At 49.1% G+C, this 18,565-nt stretch overlaps 1 protein-coding gene across 2 annotated transcripts in view; it reads left to right on the forward strand.

Moving 5' to 3' along the window:
* The window catches only part of LOC146797320 (laminin subunit beta-2-like), a 342,744-nt gene that overhangs the window by 80,206 nt on the left and 243,973 nt on the right, over nt 1-18,565 (forward strand). For both annotated transcript variants that reach the window (XM_085624322.1, XM_085624321.1), the window contains exon 3: nt 13,155-13,327. In XM_085624322.1, coding sequence (XP_085480448.1) covers nt 13,155-13,327 — 173 coding nt within the window. The remainder of the gene's footprint in view (nt 1-13,154; nt 13,328-18,565) is intronic.

Genomic DNA, 18,565 nt, shown 5'->3' on the forward strand with positions numbered 1-18,565 from the left:
CTCTCTGTGGCAAGATGGGTGATGGGAACACGCACATGACCCTCACAGCATGGATAGGACCATCACCCCCCCCACCTGCTTTCACTAGGGACCCCTCACCTCTCCAGGTGCGGAGACCTGCTCAGACTCCTGCGCCTGCCTGGCTGTGCTCGGAGAGATGCTCTCTGTGGCTAGATGGGTGATGGGAACACTCACATGACCCTCACAGCAAGGACAGGACAATCTCCCCCCCCTCCCCCCTCCGTTCACCAGAGACCCATCACATCTCCTGGTTACACCAGAGACCTCACAGGTGTCATCAGAGACCCCTCACCTCTCCTGATGTCATCAGAGAGACCCCTCACTCATGTTAGTGCAGAGAATCCACCACCTCTCCTGGTGTCATCAGAGACCCCTCACCCATTATGGTGCAGAGACCCCTCACCTCTCCTGGTGTCATCAGATACCCCCACCTCTCCTGGTGCAGAGACCCCTCACCTCTCCTGGTGTCATCAGAGACCCCTCACCCATTATGGTGCAGAGATCTCTCACTTCTACACGTCATTAGAGACCCCTCACCTCTCCTGGTGTCATCAGAGACCCCTCACCCATTCTGGTGCAGAGATCTCTCACTTCTACACGTCATTAGAGACCCTTCAACTCTCCTGGTGCAGTCAGTGACCCCTCGCCTCTCCTGATGTAGAGACCTCTCATCCCTCTTGTAATCTTAGAGAGACCCTTCACCTCTCCTGATGTCATCAGAGAAAGACCCCCTCACTCATGTTAGTGCAGAGATTCCATCACCTCTCCAGGGGGCATATTACCAAGGACAAGCGATAATTATCGCTGCACGCGCTAGGGGCGATTTAAATTATCGCCGGCTCTCGCTGGATTTCATTGCTGTGTCAGCGGCGTATTAGCAACACTTTTCTGACAGGGGAGGTGAAATCCTGCGATAGACTGCGATAATGAGCATTAGCGTGTGAAATCCTGCGATGATTTCACAGCGCTAATTCCAAGCTTGGTAATAGGGGAGTGTGGACTCAGCCTTACAATCCACCTCCCCTAGGCATAAATGGTAAGTCAGGTTTTTTTCTGGCGTCGGAGTCATGCGATAATGGGGGCTTAGCGCGTGTTTTGTTATCGCTTCGCTGTCCAGGGGCAGCGTTGTTGATACAGCGATGTTGGTTTTGCGAGCATTTTACATGTTGACTTAGGAGGGAACGCCTACTTTGCATCTCATTAGCGATATCTATCGCTGTCATGAGATGTGTTACGAAATCGGCTGCCAACATGCGCTGAAGCATGTTAGCGCCGCCTTGTTAATAGGGCGATAAGAATATCGCCGCTTTAGCGGCAAAAAGTGCCGCTAAAGCGGCAATAATGCCCTTGAAAATATGCCCCCTGGTGTCATTAGAGAGGCCCCACACTCATTCTGGTGCAGAGACCCCTCACCTCTCCTGGTGTCATCAGATACCCCAACCTCTTCTGGCGCAGAGACCCCTCACCTCTCCTGGTGTCATCAGATACCCCCACCTCTACTGGCGCAGAGACCCCTCACCTCTCCTGATGTCATCAGATACCCCCACCTCTACTGGCGCAGAGACCCCTCACCTCTCCTGGTGACATCAGATACCCCCACCTCTTCTGGCGCAGAGACCCCTCACCTCTCCTGGTGTCATCAGATACCCCCACCTCTACTGGCGCAGAGACCCCTCATCCCTCCTGGTGTCATCAGATACCCCCACCTCTACTGGCGCAGAGACCCCTCAGCCCTCCTGGTGTCATCAGATACCCCCACCTCTACTGGCGCAGAGACCCCTCAGCCCTCCTGGTGTCATCAGATACCCCCACCTCTACTGGCGCAGAGACCCCTCACCTCTCCTGGTGTCATCAGATACCCCCACCTCTACTGGCGCAGAGACCCCTCAGCCCTCCTGGTGTCATCAGATACCCCCACCTCTTCTGGCGCAGAGACCCCTCACCTCTCCTGGTGTCATCAGATACCCCCACCTTTACTGGTGCAGAGACCCCTCACCTCTCCTGGTGTCATCAGATACCCCCACCTCTACTGGTGCAGAGACCCCTCACCTCTCCTGGTGTCATCAGATACCCCCACCTCTACTAGTGCAGAGACCCCTCACCTCTCCTGGTGTCATCAGATACCCCCACCTCTCCTGGCGCAGAGACACCTCACCTCTCCTGGTGTCATCAGATACCCCCACCTCTACTGGTGCAGAGACCCCTCACCCCTCCTGGTGTCATCAGATGCCCACCTCTACTGGCACAGAGACCCCTCACCTCGCCTGGTGTCATCAGATACCCCCACCTCTACTGGTGCAGAGACCCCTCACCCCTCCTGATGTCATCAGATACCCCCACCTCTACTGGTGCAGAGACCCCTCACCCCTCCTGATGTCATCAGAGAAAGACCACTCACTCATGTTAGTGCAGAGATTCCATCACCTCTCCTGGTGTCATCAGAGACCCCTCACCCATTCTGGTGCAGAGATCTCTCACTTCTACACATATCATTAGAGACCCTTCAACTCTCCTGGTGCAGTCAGCGACCCCTCACCTCTCCTGATGTAGAGACCTCCCATCTCTCTTGTAATCTTAGAGAGACCCCTCACCCCTCCTGATGTCATCAGAGAAAGACCCCCTCACTCATGTTAGCGCAGATATTCCATCACCTCTCCTGGTGTCATCAGATACCCCTCACTCATTCTGGTGCAAAAATCCCTCACCTCTCCTGGTGTCATCAGATACCCCTCACTCATTCTGGTGCAAAAATCCCTCACCTCTCCTGGTGTCATCAGATACCCCTCACTCATTCTGGTGCAGAGATCTCTCACCTCTTCTGGTGTCATCAGATACCCCCCTCTTCTCCTGATTCAGAGACCCCTCACCATTCCTGGTGTCACTAGAGAGAGACCCCTCACTGATTCCAGAGCAGAGATCCCTCACATCTCCTGGTGTCATCAGATGCCCCTAATCTCTCCCGGTGTAACCATGGAGAGACCGCTTATCTCATCTGGTGTAATCAGAGAGACTCCTCATTCATTCAAGTGCAGAGCTCCCTCACCTCTCCTGGTGTCATTAAATACCCCTCATCTCTCCTGGTGTCACCAGGGACAGGCCCCCTTACTTCTTGGGGTGAAATCAGTGAGACTCCTCACTCATTCTGGTGCAGAGATCCCTCCCCTCTCCTAGTGTCACCAGAGAGAGCCCTCACCTCTCCTGGTGTCATCAGAGAGAGCCCTCACTCATTCTGGTGCAGAGAACCCTCCCCTCTCCTGGTGTCATCGGAGAGAGCCCTCACTCTTTCTGGTGCAGAGATCCCTCACCTCTCCTGGTGTCATCAGAGAGAGCCCTCACTCATTCTGGTTCAGAGATCCCTCACCTCTCCTTGTGTCATCAGAGAGAGCCCTCACTCATTCTGGTGCAGAGATCCCTCACCTCTCCTGGTGTCATCAGACAGAGCCCTCACTCATTCTGGTGCAGAGATCCCTCCCCTCTCCTGGTGTCATCAGAGAGATCCCTCACTCATTCTGGTGCAGAGATCCCTCCCCTCTCCTGGTGTCATCAGAGAGAGCTCTCACTCATTCTGGTGCAGAGATCCCTCCCCTCTCCTGGTGTCACCAGAGCGAGCCCTCACTCATTCTGATGCAGAGATCCCTCACCTCTCCTGGTGTCATCAGAGAGAGCCCTCACTCATTCTGGTGCAGAGATCCCTCACCTCTCCTGATGTCATCAGAGAGAGCCCTCACTCATTCTGGTGCAGAGATCCCTCACCTCTCCTGGTGTCATCAGAGAGAGCCCTCACTCATTCTGGTGCAGAGATCCCCCCCCTCTCCTGGTGTCATCAGAGAGAGCTCTCACTCATTCTGGTGCAAAGATCCCTCCCCTCTCCTGGTGTCATCAGAGAGAGCCCTCACTCATTCTGGTGCAGAGATTCCCTCACCTCTCCTGGTGTCATCAGAGAGAGCTCTCACTCATTCTGGTGCAGAGATCCCTCACCTCTCCTGGTGCCATCAGAGAGAGCCCTCACTCATTCTGGTGCAGAGATCCCTCACCTCTCCTGATGTCATCAGAGAGAGCCCTCACTCATTCTGGTGCAGAGATTCCCTCACCTCTCCTGGTGTCATCAGAGAGAGCTCTCACTCATTCTGGTGCAGAGATCCCTCACCTCTCCTGGTGCCATCAGAGAGAGCCCTCACTCATTCTGGTGCAGAGATCCCTCACCTCTCCTGATGTCATCAGAGAGAGCCCTCACTCATTCTGGTGCAGAGATCCCTCACCTCTCCTGGTTGCATCAGAGAGAGCCCTCACTCATTCTGGTGCAGAGATCCCTCCTCTCTCCTGGTGTCATCAGAGAGAGCCCTCACTCATTCTGGTGCAGAGATCCCTCACCTCTCCTGGTGTCATTAGAGAGAGCCCTCACTTTTGCTGGTGCAGAGATCCCTCACCTCTCCTGGTGTCATCAGAGAGGGACCCCTCACTCATTCTGGTGCAGAGATCCCTCACGTCTCCTGGTGTCAACAGAGAGAGCCCTCACTCATTCTGGTGCAGAGACCCCTCACCATTCCTGGTGTCATCAGAGAGAGCCGTAACTCATTCTGGTGCAGAGATCCCTCACCTCTCCTGGTGTCATTAGAGAGAGCCCTCACTCATTCTGGTGCAGAGATCCTTCACGTCTCCTGGTGTCAACAGAGAGAGCCCTCACTCATTCTGGTGCAGAGACCCCTCACCATTCCTGGTGTCATCAGAGAGAGCCGTAACTCATTCTGGTGCAGAGATCCCTCACGTCTCCTGGTGTCAACAGAGAGAGCCCTCACTCATTCTGGTGCAGAGACCCCTCACCATTCCTGGTGTCATCAGAGAGAGCCGTAACTCATTCTGGTGCAGAGATCCCTCACCTCTCCTGGTGTCATTAGAGAGAGCCCTCACTCATTCTGGTGCAGAGATCCTGGTGTCATCAGAGGGAGCCCTCACTCAGTCTGGTGCAGAGATCCCTCACCTCTCCTGGTGTAACCAGAGACAGACCCCCTTACTTCTTGTGGTGAAATCAGAGAGACCCCTCACCATTCCTGGTGTCAATAGAGACCCCCACCTCTCCTGGTGCAGAGATCCCTCACCTCTTCTGGTGTCATCAGAGAGAGCCCTCACTCATTCTGGTGCAGGGATCCCTCACCTCTTCTGGTTTCATCAGAGAGACCCTCATCTCTCCTGGTGCAGAGATCCCTCACCTCTTCTGGTTTCATCAGAGAGACCCTCATCTCTCCTGGTGCAGAGACGCGTCACCTCTTCGGGTGTCATCAGATACCCCTCATCTCTCCTGCAGGAACCAAGAAGAGAACACTTACTTCCTTCGGGTCTCATTCACCTCTGCTAGTGCTGCGAGAGATAGACAACCCACACTTTTCTCCTGGTGTAGAGAGACCCCTCGCCGCTCCTAATCAGAGACTGCTCACGCCTCTTAGTACTATCAGAGGTGCCCAGCTTACACCTCTTTCCTGGTGTAATTAGAAAGAGACTCCTCATACCCCGCAGTACAGTCAGAGATGGACAGCTCACGTCTCTTTTGTGGTGTCATTACTGGGAGACCCGAAGCCCACTGTAAGTATTGGTATTGTTCACAATGGGTTTTTGGCGACAGGGAGCTTAAACCTGTCTGTAGGTGAGGCCTTAAAAAGATGCAACATGATGCTCTTGAGAAAAAGTTAGAGCACGAAAGGCAGGGTGTCTGGAATTATGCAGCAATGGTAGTAGCAGAAAAATGCAAATTATGTGGCAATATGTGCCACAGCCTGTGGCTGCAATATGTCTGTATTTTGTCATTTTAACACTGTGAGGAAACGCCTCTTTTTGTATGGTCCCCCCAAGTTTTTGACTGAAGCTGCTGGTTTTCGATTCTGAGAGTGCACAGAGGCTGCTAACCAGACCTCACTGCCAGTGCCCTGAGCCTATTGGAAATGGCTAAGTTACCTGTAAGTTAGTGTATGGTACCCTGGTACTCAGGGTTTGGTGTGTAAGTTAGTGGGAGACCCCAGGCTTGCAGCACTGATTGTGCCACCCTGGAGGCCCCCCAGGTAAAGCAAGTCCCCCAGTCCGCCACTGCAAACTGGTGGAGCCGTGGTGCACTGCTGACCGACTTTTCCATTTAAATCAATAGTAAAGCCACCACTTCCCCGGGACATGTGTGTAAGTCACCCCTCTGGCATGCCTATTGAGCCTTAAAGGCAGGGAGCAACATATTACACAGGCAGGACATGTACTTTACATATCCTGACAGTAAAACACACAAAACAATGATTTTACTGTGGAAAGACTTGGTCGCCCAATTGGCGCGTGCAGGGTTACACACTGAACCCCTCAGCTGTGCTAACTCTGGAACAGTGCGACCAAAGTGGGCCCTCTAAGGTATCAAACAATTAATTACATTAAGCCCAACTTGTATCTCAAGTCGAAATGAATGTAACTTTTTGCAGTGTGGAACTTTAGCGAAGCTGACACTTTGTTGCCTTTAAAACTCCTGTGCCTTCCCAGGCACACAAGAAACCTGCCCCACGAGACAGCTTTCTGCCATCCTAGACGTGCCAACAACTCTCAGAAAGGAGAACAATGAAGGATTGTAGGCCAGGGAGGTGTCACCCCCTTTCCTGCAGGAAGCCCCTTCCCCCCAAAAGGCAGGCGTCAAAGGCGAAGCTGCTTTGAAGAGCAGAGGTGGGACACCGGGGGGGAGGGCTGCCTCATTGGTGAAGTAGACAGGCTGGCACGGGGCGCAGAGAGGGAAAACTAGTTGCCAAATTTTTTTTCCAAGTGGCGTGTAGCTCTGAGGTAGCCACACCCCAGGGGTGAGCTTGGGAGGTCTGTACACCGAGAAAGGGGTCTCGCCATGTTGGGAGTGGGCAAAATGGTGCATCCTGGGATCGCCAGATGCCACACTCCACAGGATGTAGTCACGAGGTGGGGGCGGGGGAACCTGGTAGCCCATTGGCTGCCAACTGCATCCTGCTCTGAGGGTATTTTGCGAGCCTATGAGGGGCACCCCTGGCAGCCAGACCGCAGATTTCGACCGACTCGGAAGGACAGAAGAAGGAATTATTTGCTGCACAGAGAGACAAGCAAAGAGAGTCTGCAAGTGCCGCACCTGGTGGCTAGCGAAGAGAGGGCCTGTGCCTGCCATGTCCTGCTCAAGGATAAGTCATATCCAGTGCTCTGTCAAGCCAAGAGAACTTCAAGGGCCATCTGACTGTTCGCAGCACGTGGACCCGACAGCTGAAGACACCTGCTGGGGCACGTTTGTAGCCCAAAGTCTTCAAGCTACTACCACCGCCGCCATGCAGCACTGAGGACCAGGAGCCAACGCACAGAGTTCAACCAGAGTTTTCCGATCCCAGGAGTGCTGTCAGAGAGTTGTTGGGGCCCTCAGAAGGTTAGTTATTGACCTAGGAAGGATTGGCCTGTGACCACGACCATGGGCGACTGGACAGTGGCAACTGGACTTTGGACAGACCAGAGAGGACTACGTGGGATGTCGACTCTGCAACCAGGACCCCCTCACCATCTTCCTGGACCAAGGAATCCCTTCAGGAAGACCCTCATCGACCACATTGCATACGTAGCATCCTTAGAGCATCTTCAGCGTCCTTCATCCCTTGCATCAGGACCACTTTATATGAATCTATTGCAACACAGATAAAGTGCCTGGAACTGTTGAAGGGCTGCTTCTCCTGTAAAGGTAACTGTTCTTGAGGACCTTCTCATCCTCCTGATTAGCTCCTTGCTAGACTTTGTCACCCTAAGTACTTCTAACCAACTGCATTGGCACTTACCTAAGTTTTCTTTGAAAAGGTTTCTAAGTGTACAATTCATTGGCTTTGCCAAGGCTTGTTCGCAGTTTAGTGAAATTGCTTTTATTTATTGTTGCATGTAAAGTCTATATCATTGGAACCCTCCGGTGAATCTCTCTCATTTCTTGAGTGTTGTGTCGATTTCTTCTTCTTTTGTTTTGGTGCTGTTTAAATGCCTAACACTTGTTCCTTGGTGTGAACCTTGCTGCTCGGTGCCACAGATACCAAGGATTGGGCTGAGGGTTTGACAGACGAAACCCAAGAGTCTTAAAGAGGTTGATAAGTGTACATGGTGAGGTTGCACTACACACCATATAATACACCCCATTTCCTCACAAACACACAGTAAAACGTTTCTGAAATCACAATCTAAGCTATCTTCTTATATTGATGATCTGCGTGCACTTAAATCGAAAGACACAGTGAATAAACTATAAACAAGCTTTCAAAAATGAAACATCAAATTGATTCTCACTTATCCTTAAAGGTACATAAAAAGCTTTTCTAGAGTTCCAGATTATTTTATTCACCATTACAATTCACATTGTCGTGATTTATAGATCAATAACCAAGGGCTGTGTCAGTGATGAAAAAAAGAATGGAGCATGTTCTCTGATTATGTCAATCTTTGTACTGTCAACGAGTCAAGTATTCTTCGGATTACTTATGTTTACCCGCGCAGGAGTCAGAAGTGTCAAATCAGCAGGTTTGATGGTGTCAGCAAGGAACAGCCACTGAAATAACCAACTGAACAGTTACATGTCTCACTGTTCTCAGGAGCTCCTGAAAGCCAGCGGTTGATTTGCAGGGCGTTGTCTTCTCCTGTTATTTGTAGTTGTTTTATTTTTACCAAGTAATTGCTATTAACATTTCAAATTTCTGCCATAAATAATGCAGTTTCTTGAAATTATTTTCAGTCGGCAATTCTATGTAACAGCCGCTTTTAGAAACACAGGTACCCTATTATCCTGTATGATATGATGTTAGCAGGCAAGAAAGCATATTATACCCACATGCACATTGATGCTGGGAAAGAAAATGCGCAACTCAATTGGTTCTAGTTTATGAACTGACTGAAATGTGGCAGTTTAACTCTTGCAACGGGTCTGCCGCCGCCCATCACACTGCGCGCCACTTTCTTGCTAACATTGGACCCATTTGACCTAGAAACTTAAAGCTGATTTATCAACATTTTGAACCAGTGAAAGTCAGAAAAAGTGACACAAACTGGTGCAAAATGTTGATTAAGTATTTACTTTCCAGTGCAAATGTTTCTTTTTATGTTTTGGAAGGTTGCCTTACAAGTTGTGGTAATGGCGCTTTGCACTACTTTGTGTTACTTTGTGTCAAGCGGGCATTCCATGGGTGGTAAATGGATATTCCCGTGCTACAACCCATGATTTTAACTCAAAGCCCTGTCTACTAACAACCATAGATAGGGCTTTGTGCCAAAAAGTAACGCTTGAGGCAGGCACTACCAATGACATTTTTTTTTATTTCTCCTAACTTCTCAAGTTTTAGAGGTTGTCTAAGTTTGTCTAAGCACAGTCTTTTGTGATGGTAGAGCTCCCCTGCAGTGCAAACCCACTGCTAGGCTTCACACACATTAACCTGCGCTATAAATTAAAACGCACCTTTTCATTATACCACAAAGATGTCTGCATGGCGCTACGCAGCCTGAACGAGAGCCGCACAGCGATGCTTTGCCGACGTGGCACCGCCTTTATCTCTCCTAGCACAGCAAAGCCGGCAACTTTGGTTTTTGCGCTATGCTATATATAAACCCCCCCCCCATAGTTTTTTATTACAATTTGCAAATTGTTTGCATTTTCTAATTTGCAGGATTTCTGTAGCGCATGGCTACCCAACGGGCCTCCCAGCGCTGGTAAAGACGCCGCTCTGGACAAGGATATCTATGAGTCACCAGAATAGAAGGGTTTTCAGTAGTTTCCTAAAGGATATTTCTGGTTTCTTAGGTCTAGTGTGGGAAGGGAGCTCGTTCCAGAGTTTAGGAGCTAGAAATCTAAAGGCGTTTCCGCCTATTCTTACTTTCTCAATCCTAGGAACCAGAAGAAAGTTTTGACCCTCGGAACGTAGGGTTCATTTGGGGATGTAGGGAGAGATTAGACATTGAACTGGCAGGGGTCCTTTTCTGTGCCCAGCTCAATGGCCCAGGCAGAGTAACCTGAATTGTATTCTTTCTTGGACTGGCAGCCAGCGAAGAGCTGCCGGAGCAGGGGCAGCCGAGGTGCATTTGGGGATTCAGAAAAGCATCCGTGCTGCTGCATTCTGTATCATCTGCAGTCGGTTGGTAACATATTTTGGGCTGGCTAAGTAAAGGGAGTTCCCATAGTCCAAGCGCGAGTTGATGAGGCCCTGAACTACTATTCTGCGAGATTGATAGAAAGCCAGCTCGAGGACTTTCGAAAGGTGCAAAGAAGTCCGAAGCAGATGCTGCCAACTTTTTTGCCTGGATTTCAATAGTGAGCCTTTCATCGATCCAGAAACCTAAACTATTAACTGATGGAGCAGGTGCCGGGACCAACCCTAGCTCATTCGGCCAGCTAAATTCATTCCAAAGGGAGGGGTTGTTTCCTGCCACCAGCACCTCTGTTTTGTCTCCGTTCAGTTTTAGATGACTGTCCTAGTGACATGCTTGACATGCTTGAGACAAGCATCTAGCTGCTGCGAGGTGTTCTTAATGTCAATAGAGAGCGACACGACAACCTCAGTGTCGTCTGCATACGAGACAAGTGCAAACCCATACGTTTGCACAAATTCTGCCAGAGGGCGTATATAAAGATTAAAACTGCGCTGCAGATTATGGACTATGTGACACACACCTATAATTATGATGAAAATGCAGTAGCCACAGAATCGAAAAATTCGAGTGGACCTGGGTGAAGAATCGTTGGAGATGCAAAATGGACGAGCGTCTAGGGTTCCTCTGATGATTACATTTGAATAAATAATCAAATCACAATTCTGTCAGTGGAAATACATTATTTAATACACGTATCCAGTAAGTTAATTATTTTGCTTATTAATTGACCAGGTGATATTTTAATTCAATTATGTAAGTTCCTAATTTAAAATCAAAATTGATTATTCAAATTAAGGGGTCGATTAGGATGTAGGGCGGATCGCCACCGCCCGCATGGCGGTGGTGGTCCACCCTACATCCTTCCCTGCCCGCCACCCATTTCCTCCCGCCATATTAGTATGGCGGGGGACCCCGGTGGACGGAAAGACCGTCCAATGGTTTTCCGCCGGTCGACCTGTCAACCGGGCAGAAAAGGGGCTACATATGGTGGCAATGTCTGCTAGACACCACCATCCATATTAGCATGGGCAGCGGAGCATGGCTTTCCATGGTGGAGACCCCGCCATGAAAAGCCATGCGGAGTCTGCTTTCGGGAGCCCGTTGCGTGGCCCCAGGGTATTGGGGGGTGGGGGGGATGCACATGGGGGGTACCTATGGTACCCCCCTACTTTGTCAGGGACATGGTGGCAGCACCGCCAGCCACAATGCTGGAAATGGAGGATGCCACCGCCACTGTGGCGGTGGCATCCTAATTGCAGGTGCGGGACCGCCGCACCACTGGCGGCCGGTCCCAGCACCTCTAGGGTGGTGGGTGGACTAAAGTCCGACCGCCATCCTAATCGGCCCCTTAGTATTTAAATAAGAGGTAAACAATTGGTATGTTGGTGAACAAATCTTGCAATTTAAATGAAGGATACAGGCTTGATTTTAGGATTCAGCATTGAACTCTAATCAAAATTATTTATTTTGATACAACATGTTTAGTCTTGGTATTCAGTAGTTTACATTTCTCACTAGGATATTTTTACAAGCAGAAATCTTTAAGAAGAAACTCACTGGAAAATCTGTGGAGACGTCTGATTCAACACCAAGGAACTAAGTAAATGGTCTCTCAAGCAAGCTCTACATTAATAATGTATAAACACTACCCACAAGGACATCTCATAATGCTGGCCAAATTTCTTTTCATGGCCTGGCTCATGGAGATTGGCCGTATAATATACTCAACACTCTATAGCAGTTTGTCAAAGACACTTTGTCCAGTGTCAAACTGGTACAGAAAATAGTCACGGGCGCCAAAATAAAAGTGGCCCACATAAGTGAATCAGATTGTTAAATAAGTGCTGATATGTGATAATATGAGGGAAATCCATGGTAAAAAAAAACAGCCCACCAGATCATTAAACAGAACCACAAACTGACAAAAAAAAGCCCACACACTGACCTGTCAGACTAGCCCTTTCTGGAACTGCCCGATTGCCCCAAAGGCCAGTCCGAACAAGACTTTCTCCAAAGTCATGCCCGATCGAGCTGTATTTTAGGTCTGGTACAGACACGCAGATAATGGAACATGGACCAGTGCTTAAAGCACCTTGTTTTAGGTGGAGTTAGTTTATCCACACTACAGAGTGAGTGGCTGGTTTCAGGGTGGAGTTGTTTTCCGGCCAGAGATGGTTTGTCACTAGTACTTGGGGAATGGTTGATTCTGGGTGGAGCTGGCTTCTAGGCAGATTTAATTCATCATGGGTACTGAGTAAATGGTTGGATCCTGAGTGGAGTTGGCATATGTCCAGTATTGGGTGAGTAGTTGGCTTCTGTGTGGAGTTTGTATATTCCCAGTATTGGATGGATAGTTGGCGTCTATGTGGAGTCAGTGTATTCCAGTTATTGGATGAATGGGTGGCCTGTGGGCAAAGGAGGTTTAGCCACATTATGGAGGGAGTCATTGACTTCTGGGTGGAACTGATTTGTCCCCAATACTGGGTGAATGTTTGACTTCTAGCTTCTGTGTGGGTTTGGTTTATGTACAGTACTAGATAAATGGTTGGCTTTTGTGTGGAATTACTGCATCCCCAATACTGTGTGAATGTTTGTATTCTAGCTTCTTTGTGAAGTTGGTTTGTGGACAGCACTGGGTAAATGGTTGGCTTCTGTGTGAAGTTGGTGTAGCCCCAATACCGTGTGAATGTTTGGATTCTAGCTTCTATGTGGTGTTATTTTGTGTGCAGTATTGGGTAAATGGTCGGCTTCTGTGGCTTACTCCAGTACCGGGTGAATGTTTGGCTTCTAGCTTCTGCATGGAGTTCGTTTATCCCCAGTACTGGGTGATTGGTTGGCTTCTGTGTGGAATCAGTGTATCACCTAGAACTGGATGAACCCTACTGGGGAACAGTACCTAGAACTCTGTGGGGTCAATATGTTCCCAGGAATGGGTGAACCGTTGCCTTTTGGGTTGAGTTTGTGCTCTCAATTACATTTGACTTTTTTCTCCTCAGCCCTGGTTGTTGGCACCCTGAGCCAGGATTTCCCACAGTTGCATGGCTGTGCCCAGGGGAGCTGCTACCCGGCCACAGGTGACCTGCTGGTTGGCCGAGCGGATAAACTCAAGGCATCGTCCACCTGTGGCCTAAGGAGATCACGGCCATACTGCATCGTGAGCCATCTGCAGGTGAGTGGTTCCTGGCCAGCAGTGCCCTCATGGTACAGGATAGAGATGTTCTAGTCTATTCTATTCTTGGGATTTATATAGCGTATGGTTACCCAACGGGCTTCCCAGCACTGGTAAACCCCCACTCTGAGATGTTGAGTGCCTGCATGATATTATAATAGATGGGTTTTCGGTTGTTTCCTGAAACTGACTTCGGATCGGTCCAGCCTTATGTGGACGGAGAGCACATTTCTCAGTTTGGAGGCTAGAAATGCGAAGGAGCTTCCACCATATTTTATTTTCTTGACCTTGGCGACCCGAAGTAGTTTGTAACCCACCGATATTAGGTTGCCTTTTGGCACATAGGGTGTTGGATGAGATGGGGCCTTTTTAGGTCTCGGCCTGCCATGCAGAGGCTTCTTGGAATCGGTACGATTCCAAAAGCCTCGCCCCAGCTCCGCCTTAAGTTTTGATTTGTGCGCGTCGTTTTGTGTCACGAATCATGCCAAAGGCAGTGCAATGATTGCACCATAGGCATGTCACTCGCTGATTGTTGCCACCCTGTCTCTTTTTAGCCACGCCCCCTGGGATTTGATCTTTTACTCGCGGCGCAACACTCTCTCCTTCATTAGTCATTGTAGGCACTTTTTTTCCATTAAGGAGAAAGCTTTTCTGCAATGGCGACAGCTTGTTCACAATGGCGACGGCTTGTTTCGCTGGTGTTTGAAGTTGCGGAGGACAGACAAGGAGAGGTGATCCTGGGGCAGGCGGGGAGAGCTAATGACAAACACATGGGCTGCCCGGAGGTGGACGCCTCGTCTCATTCAAGGGGGCTGCTTTTGCGGCAAAATGGGGCGCCGTAAATCTTCTGCAAATGAGCTTTTCTCTCACAAAACATGGGCACAGTGTGGGCACAGTGTGGAACAAGAACATAGAAAGAAAGGAGTGGGGAGTGGCAAGGGCCTGGAGTGCAGGGTCAGCACTGCTTTACATCGGCATGATTTCCCAGAAATGACTTGCCCGGTCATAACCCGTTAAATGTTTTTGATTGGCCGGTGGCTCAGTATAACTGTGAAACTTGAATGAGGGGATGCAGAGAGCAGACCCGGCTGGCCCTGCAGCCGCACCGCTCCGGGACAATCGAGAGCAGCTAGCTACAGAGGTGGGTAACTGCAGCGCAATGGGGTGAGGCCAGGGCCGGGAGAGACAATGCCCCCGGGCACCATTATAAAAGGGAATTAGTGAGAGAAAAAAGGGGCCCATATTTGAACTTTGTAAAGACACGGGGTATGAGTGTTTTCCAAAATATTGAATAATGCGTGGGGCGCGATCTTTGCTTTAATGTTACGGAAATTAACCGTATAAACCAGCTCAGCAGACCACTGCTGACCCCTTAGAACAAGCATTACAAATGCAATAGGTCTCGCCTTTTATTAAGTTAAAGCCATTTGCTTTGCTATACAATACCATTAGCAAAGCAAATAGCTTTAACTTAATCAAAGGCGAGACCTATTGCATTTTCAATGCTTGTTTGTGTATGGCATGATGCAGAGAGATTTTAATTGTGTTCTCTTTTGAATTGGAAGCCAGTGAAGTGCCATTGATGTTTGCTTGGGGATATTGAAAAGTGTGCAGGGCACTGCATTGTGCACTACTTGCAGACGATTGGTTACATATTTGGGACTATCTAAGTACAGGAAGTTACCATAGTCCAGGCATGAATTAATTAGACCCTGAACTACCACTCTGTGTGAAGGAGCCGGAAGCCAGATTAGTATTTTTCTTAGGGTACCAAGAAGTCCAAAGCTGCAGGTCACTAGCTTCTTGGCCTGGGCTTCCATGGATAGCTTCTCGTCTATTCAGAACCCTAGGCTGTTAGCTGCCGGGGCGGGTGTCAGGGGGGAGTTGACCGGCCAGTTAAGTTCATTCCAGAGGGAAGGCTTGTCTCCCATGACCATGACCTCTGTCTTGTCTCCGTTCAGCATTCCAACATCCAGTTAGGGACATGATTGAGTCATGCACTGAGCTGATGGGAGGTGTTCTTGATGTCAGTGGATAGAGAGATGGCAAATTGTGAGTCATCTGCGTAGGAGACCAGAGCAAACCCATAGCTTTGTACTATTTCTTCCAGTGGGCGAATATAAAGGTTAAAAAGTGTGGGACTCAACGACGATCCCTGGGGTACTCCGCTCTTTAATACAGAAGTTGCAGAGAAGAAGGAGTTTTCCTGCACCTGGAAGCTTCTCTGGTCTAGAACGTTTGTTTGTCATTTGAGGGCGATTCCGCCTATTCTGGCCTCTTTTGCTCTTTTGATAAGGATCAGATGTGATACCATGTCAAACGCCGCACTCAGGTCGAGTAAAATCATTGCTGCTGAGCCGCTCTGGTCCAAAATGGCCCTTAACTCTTCTGTTGCGGCTAGGAGGGCAGTCTCGGTGCTGCTCTCGGGTCTAAACCCTGTTTGAGTTGGCTGCAGGATTGCTAGGCGGATAGGTGTTTGGTCACATGCTTTTCAGGGATTTCGCTTAAGCCGGGAAGGAGTGAAATGAGGCGGCAGTTCTCCACCAGTAGAGGGTCGGCGGTGTTTTATTTTTAGAAGGCGTTTAACGACCACATGTTTCCATGCCCGGGGGACCGTGCCGTTGTCTAGAGACTAATTGAGGAGGTCTGCTAGGTCGAGTAGTATGGTGTTTCCTCCTTTCCTTAAAATATCTGGTGGGGCTGGGTCAAAGGGTGACCCTGATTTGATTGTCTTTAGGGTCTCCTTGGCAGTGTTAGTTCTCATATGGGGGAATGTGGATAGTTCAGAGTTTTATGTTGCTGCGATGCGGCTGTGTTGGAGAAGTCTTGAATGGTATTTGGTATTGTTGAGGAGGGTTAGAGTGAGCTGGGGCTTAGGTTGCTGATGTTGGCTTAATCCGTTGAATAAACTGTATGATCCTGGGCAATCCAGTCCCTCTCTATTAGCAGTCAGAAATCAGCTGCTTGACTGTATACCCTTCTTTGTCAAGAACCCCTCCTTTAACAAGCACCTTTGATGACAACCCCTTCATTAATAGCGCCACCTGTTTGACCTGCTCTCGCTTCATTCCTCGCTGTGTCACTGCAACTATAATTAACGAAGATAGCTATATACTCAGGGATAAAATTAAATCGAACTAAAATTTGTTTAGTTTAACAAATGCAAATATTTGTATTTCATTATAACCAAAGTGTACTACAACCTTACATCCGAGCGGTATTATGCCTTGCAGTACTATACCTTTATTTTGCTTCATTATGCTATATTAAGTGTTATTTAATCCCTGATTTCTGGTCTTTCTTTATTGTATTGTATAGCAGAATTCCTGCTTTTCAGACACCATATCCACTTGCTACCACGTGACTTTATTTATTCTCCTTAGCTTTAGCTCTAGTATGCTTGACATCACCCAGCTTTAATTTACATAAACTGAAGAATGCATCTGTATTAATGTACCTTATTTCCTCTATAATACACCTCGGATGGAATGGGCCACTTCTTATATTGTACTCTAACATTATGCTCTGCTTCATCAAAATTCTGCTTTGTTGGATGCCTGTTTTCATTATCGACTCCTTGAGTTAATATTTTATTTTTAGAGTCTTGTGTAGTCCTTACATTTCACTGTACAACAAAAATATAATTTACCACAATATAATGGTAAGTACCAAAATAGCGGGAAAACAATATTGTTGACAATGATATTATCCAAAAGCATACAAAGATATAGATTTTTTAAAATATAAATAGAGTTTTAAGTAGTAAATGTTAAATATTTAAAAATGTTCACTTAAAATAATGTAAATTAAATAAATCCCACTAATATGTAACACTATGTTCGAGGCATATGAGCTGCAGATTGTACACTATTGCATAGATCGCCATCTGGTGTTGGGCCCGGATGTTTGCAGTTTGTTTTTCTTCTTGGACAGTCTTTGGCAGTCACGAGTTCGGTGACTCCTCCTTCGGTCCGTACTGCGCATGGGCTTCGGCTCCATCCTCAGATTGTTTTTTTCCGCCATCGGGCTCGGATGTGATACTTCGTGCTCCGGCTTCGAACCTTTCCAGTTCGACCTTCGACGGAAAATCCTCGTCCATCGAGATTCTTAAGAGAAATCATCTTCTTCATCTCTCTCGGCGGCACTTTTCGATTCCAGACATCGGCACTGGCCTACGGGCCTCCCTCGACTCCGGTCTCGGCCGATGGAAAGGACTCCCTTCAAAAAGTGCCCAAAATGTGGGTCTAAATTTCCCCACACCGACCTCCATCAGGTGTGTACCCTCTGCCTCTCTCCAGAACACGAGGCTCGAGACTGCCCCGCCTGCAAGTCTTTTCGATCGAAGAAGACCATCCGGGATCGAAGAGCTCGACGCACCATGGTGCACTCATCGACTTCGGCTCCACCCGACATCTTCGGAGACGACACAGGAGCTTCGGGGCAGCAGCACACAGAGCAGGAGGAAGAACTCGTCAGCGCTTCCGAGGCCGACGACTCTGACCTGGAGGAGATAACACCGGCGCAGAGGGTCGTGAGTACCTTACCCCCTCCAACTCCCCTACCCACACCGAAAGAGACTCAGGTTACACCTTCGCCTCCGGGCCTAGGGAAAACCAAACATACAGCTTCTCTCACCCCACCTTCGGGCCCGGTGTCAAAGCATCATAAGTCTCCCGCCGGCTCGGGCTCGAGCCAGCCTACTCCTGGTGCCGAAAAACACCGTTCGGCACCGAAGAAAACCACGCCCAGTTCGGCTCCGAAGTCATCGGGCTCGAAACCTGCACTCTCGGTGCCGATAAAGCATAAGCATAAGTCCCTCGGCACCGACGCTCCGGCGCCGAAGACCGCCTCGGCACCGAAGAAATCAGAGACCCCGAAAAAGCATGGCATGGAGAAACCATCGAAGCCCTCGGCTCCGAAAACATCGGCACCGACAGATGATTCGGTGCCACAAGAACTATTTACGCCTGATCCTTACCAAAAAACTTTAACAAAGGATCCAAAGACTGGTCATTTAACTTTGTCTTCCAAAAAGAGACATTTACACAAGCTAGATCCTCCTCCACCGCCAAAACGGAAGGACTCTGCCACATCCCCCTTCAGAGTGCCCTCTCCACCACCTCCTCCACTTTCTCCACCTCCTCCACCTCCCATATCTCCACCACCCTTGCCTCACCGCTCTCCGACTCCATCTCCAGACCCTGATTATGGAGATCCAGATTATGACCCGGCAGACGC

Source organism: Triturus cristatus, chromosome 9, assembly GCF_964204655.1.
Source record: "Triturus cristatus chromosome 9, aTriCri1.1, whole genome shotgun sequence".
Classification (NCBI taxonomy): domain Eukaryota; kingdom Metazoa; phylum Chordata; class Amphibia; order Caudata; family Salamandridae; genus Triturus; species Triturus cristatus.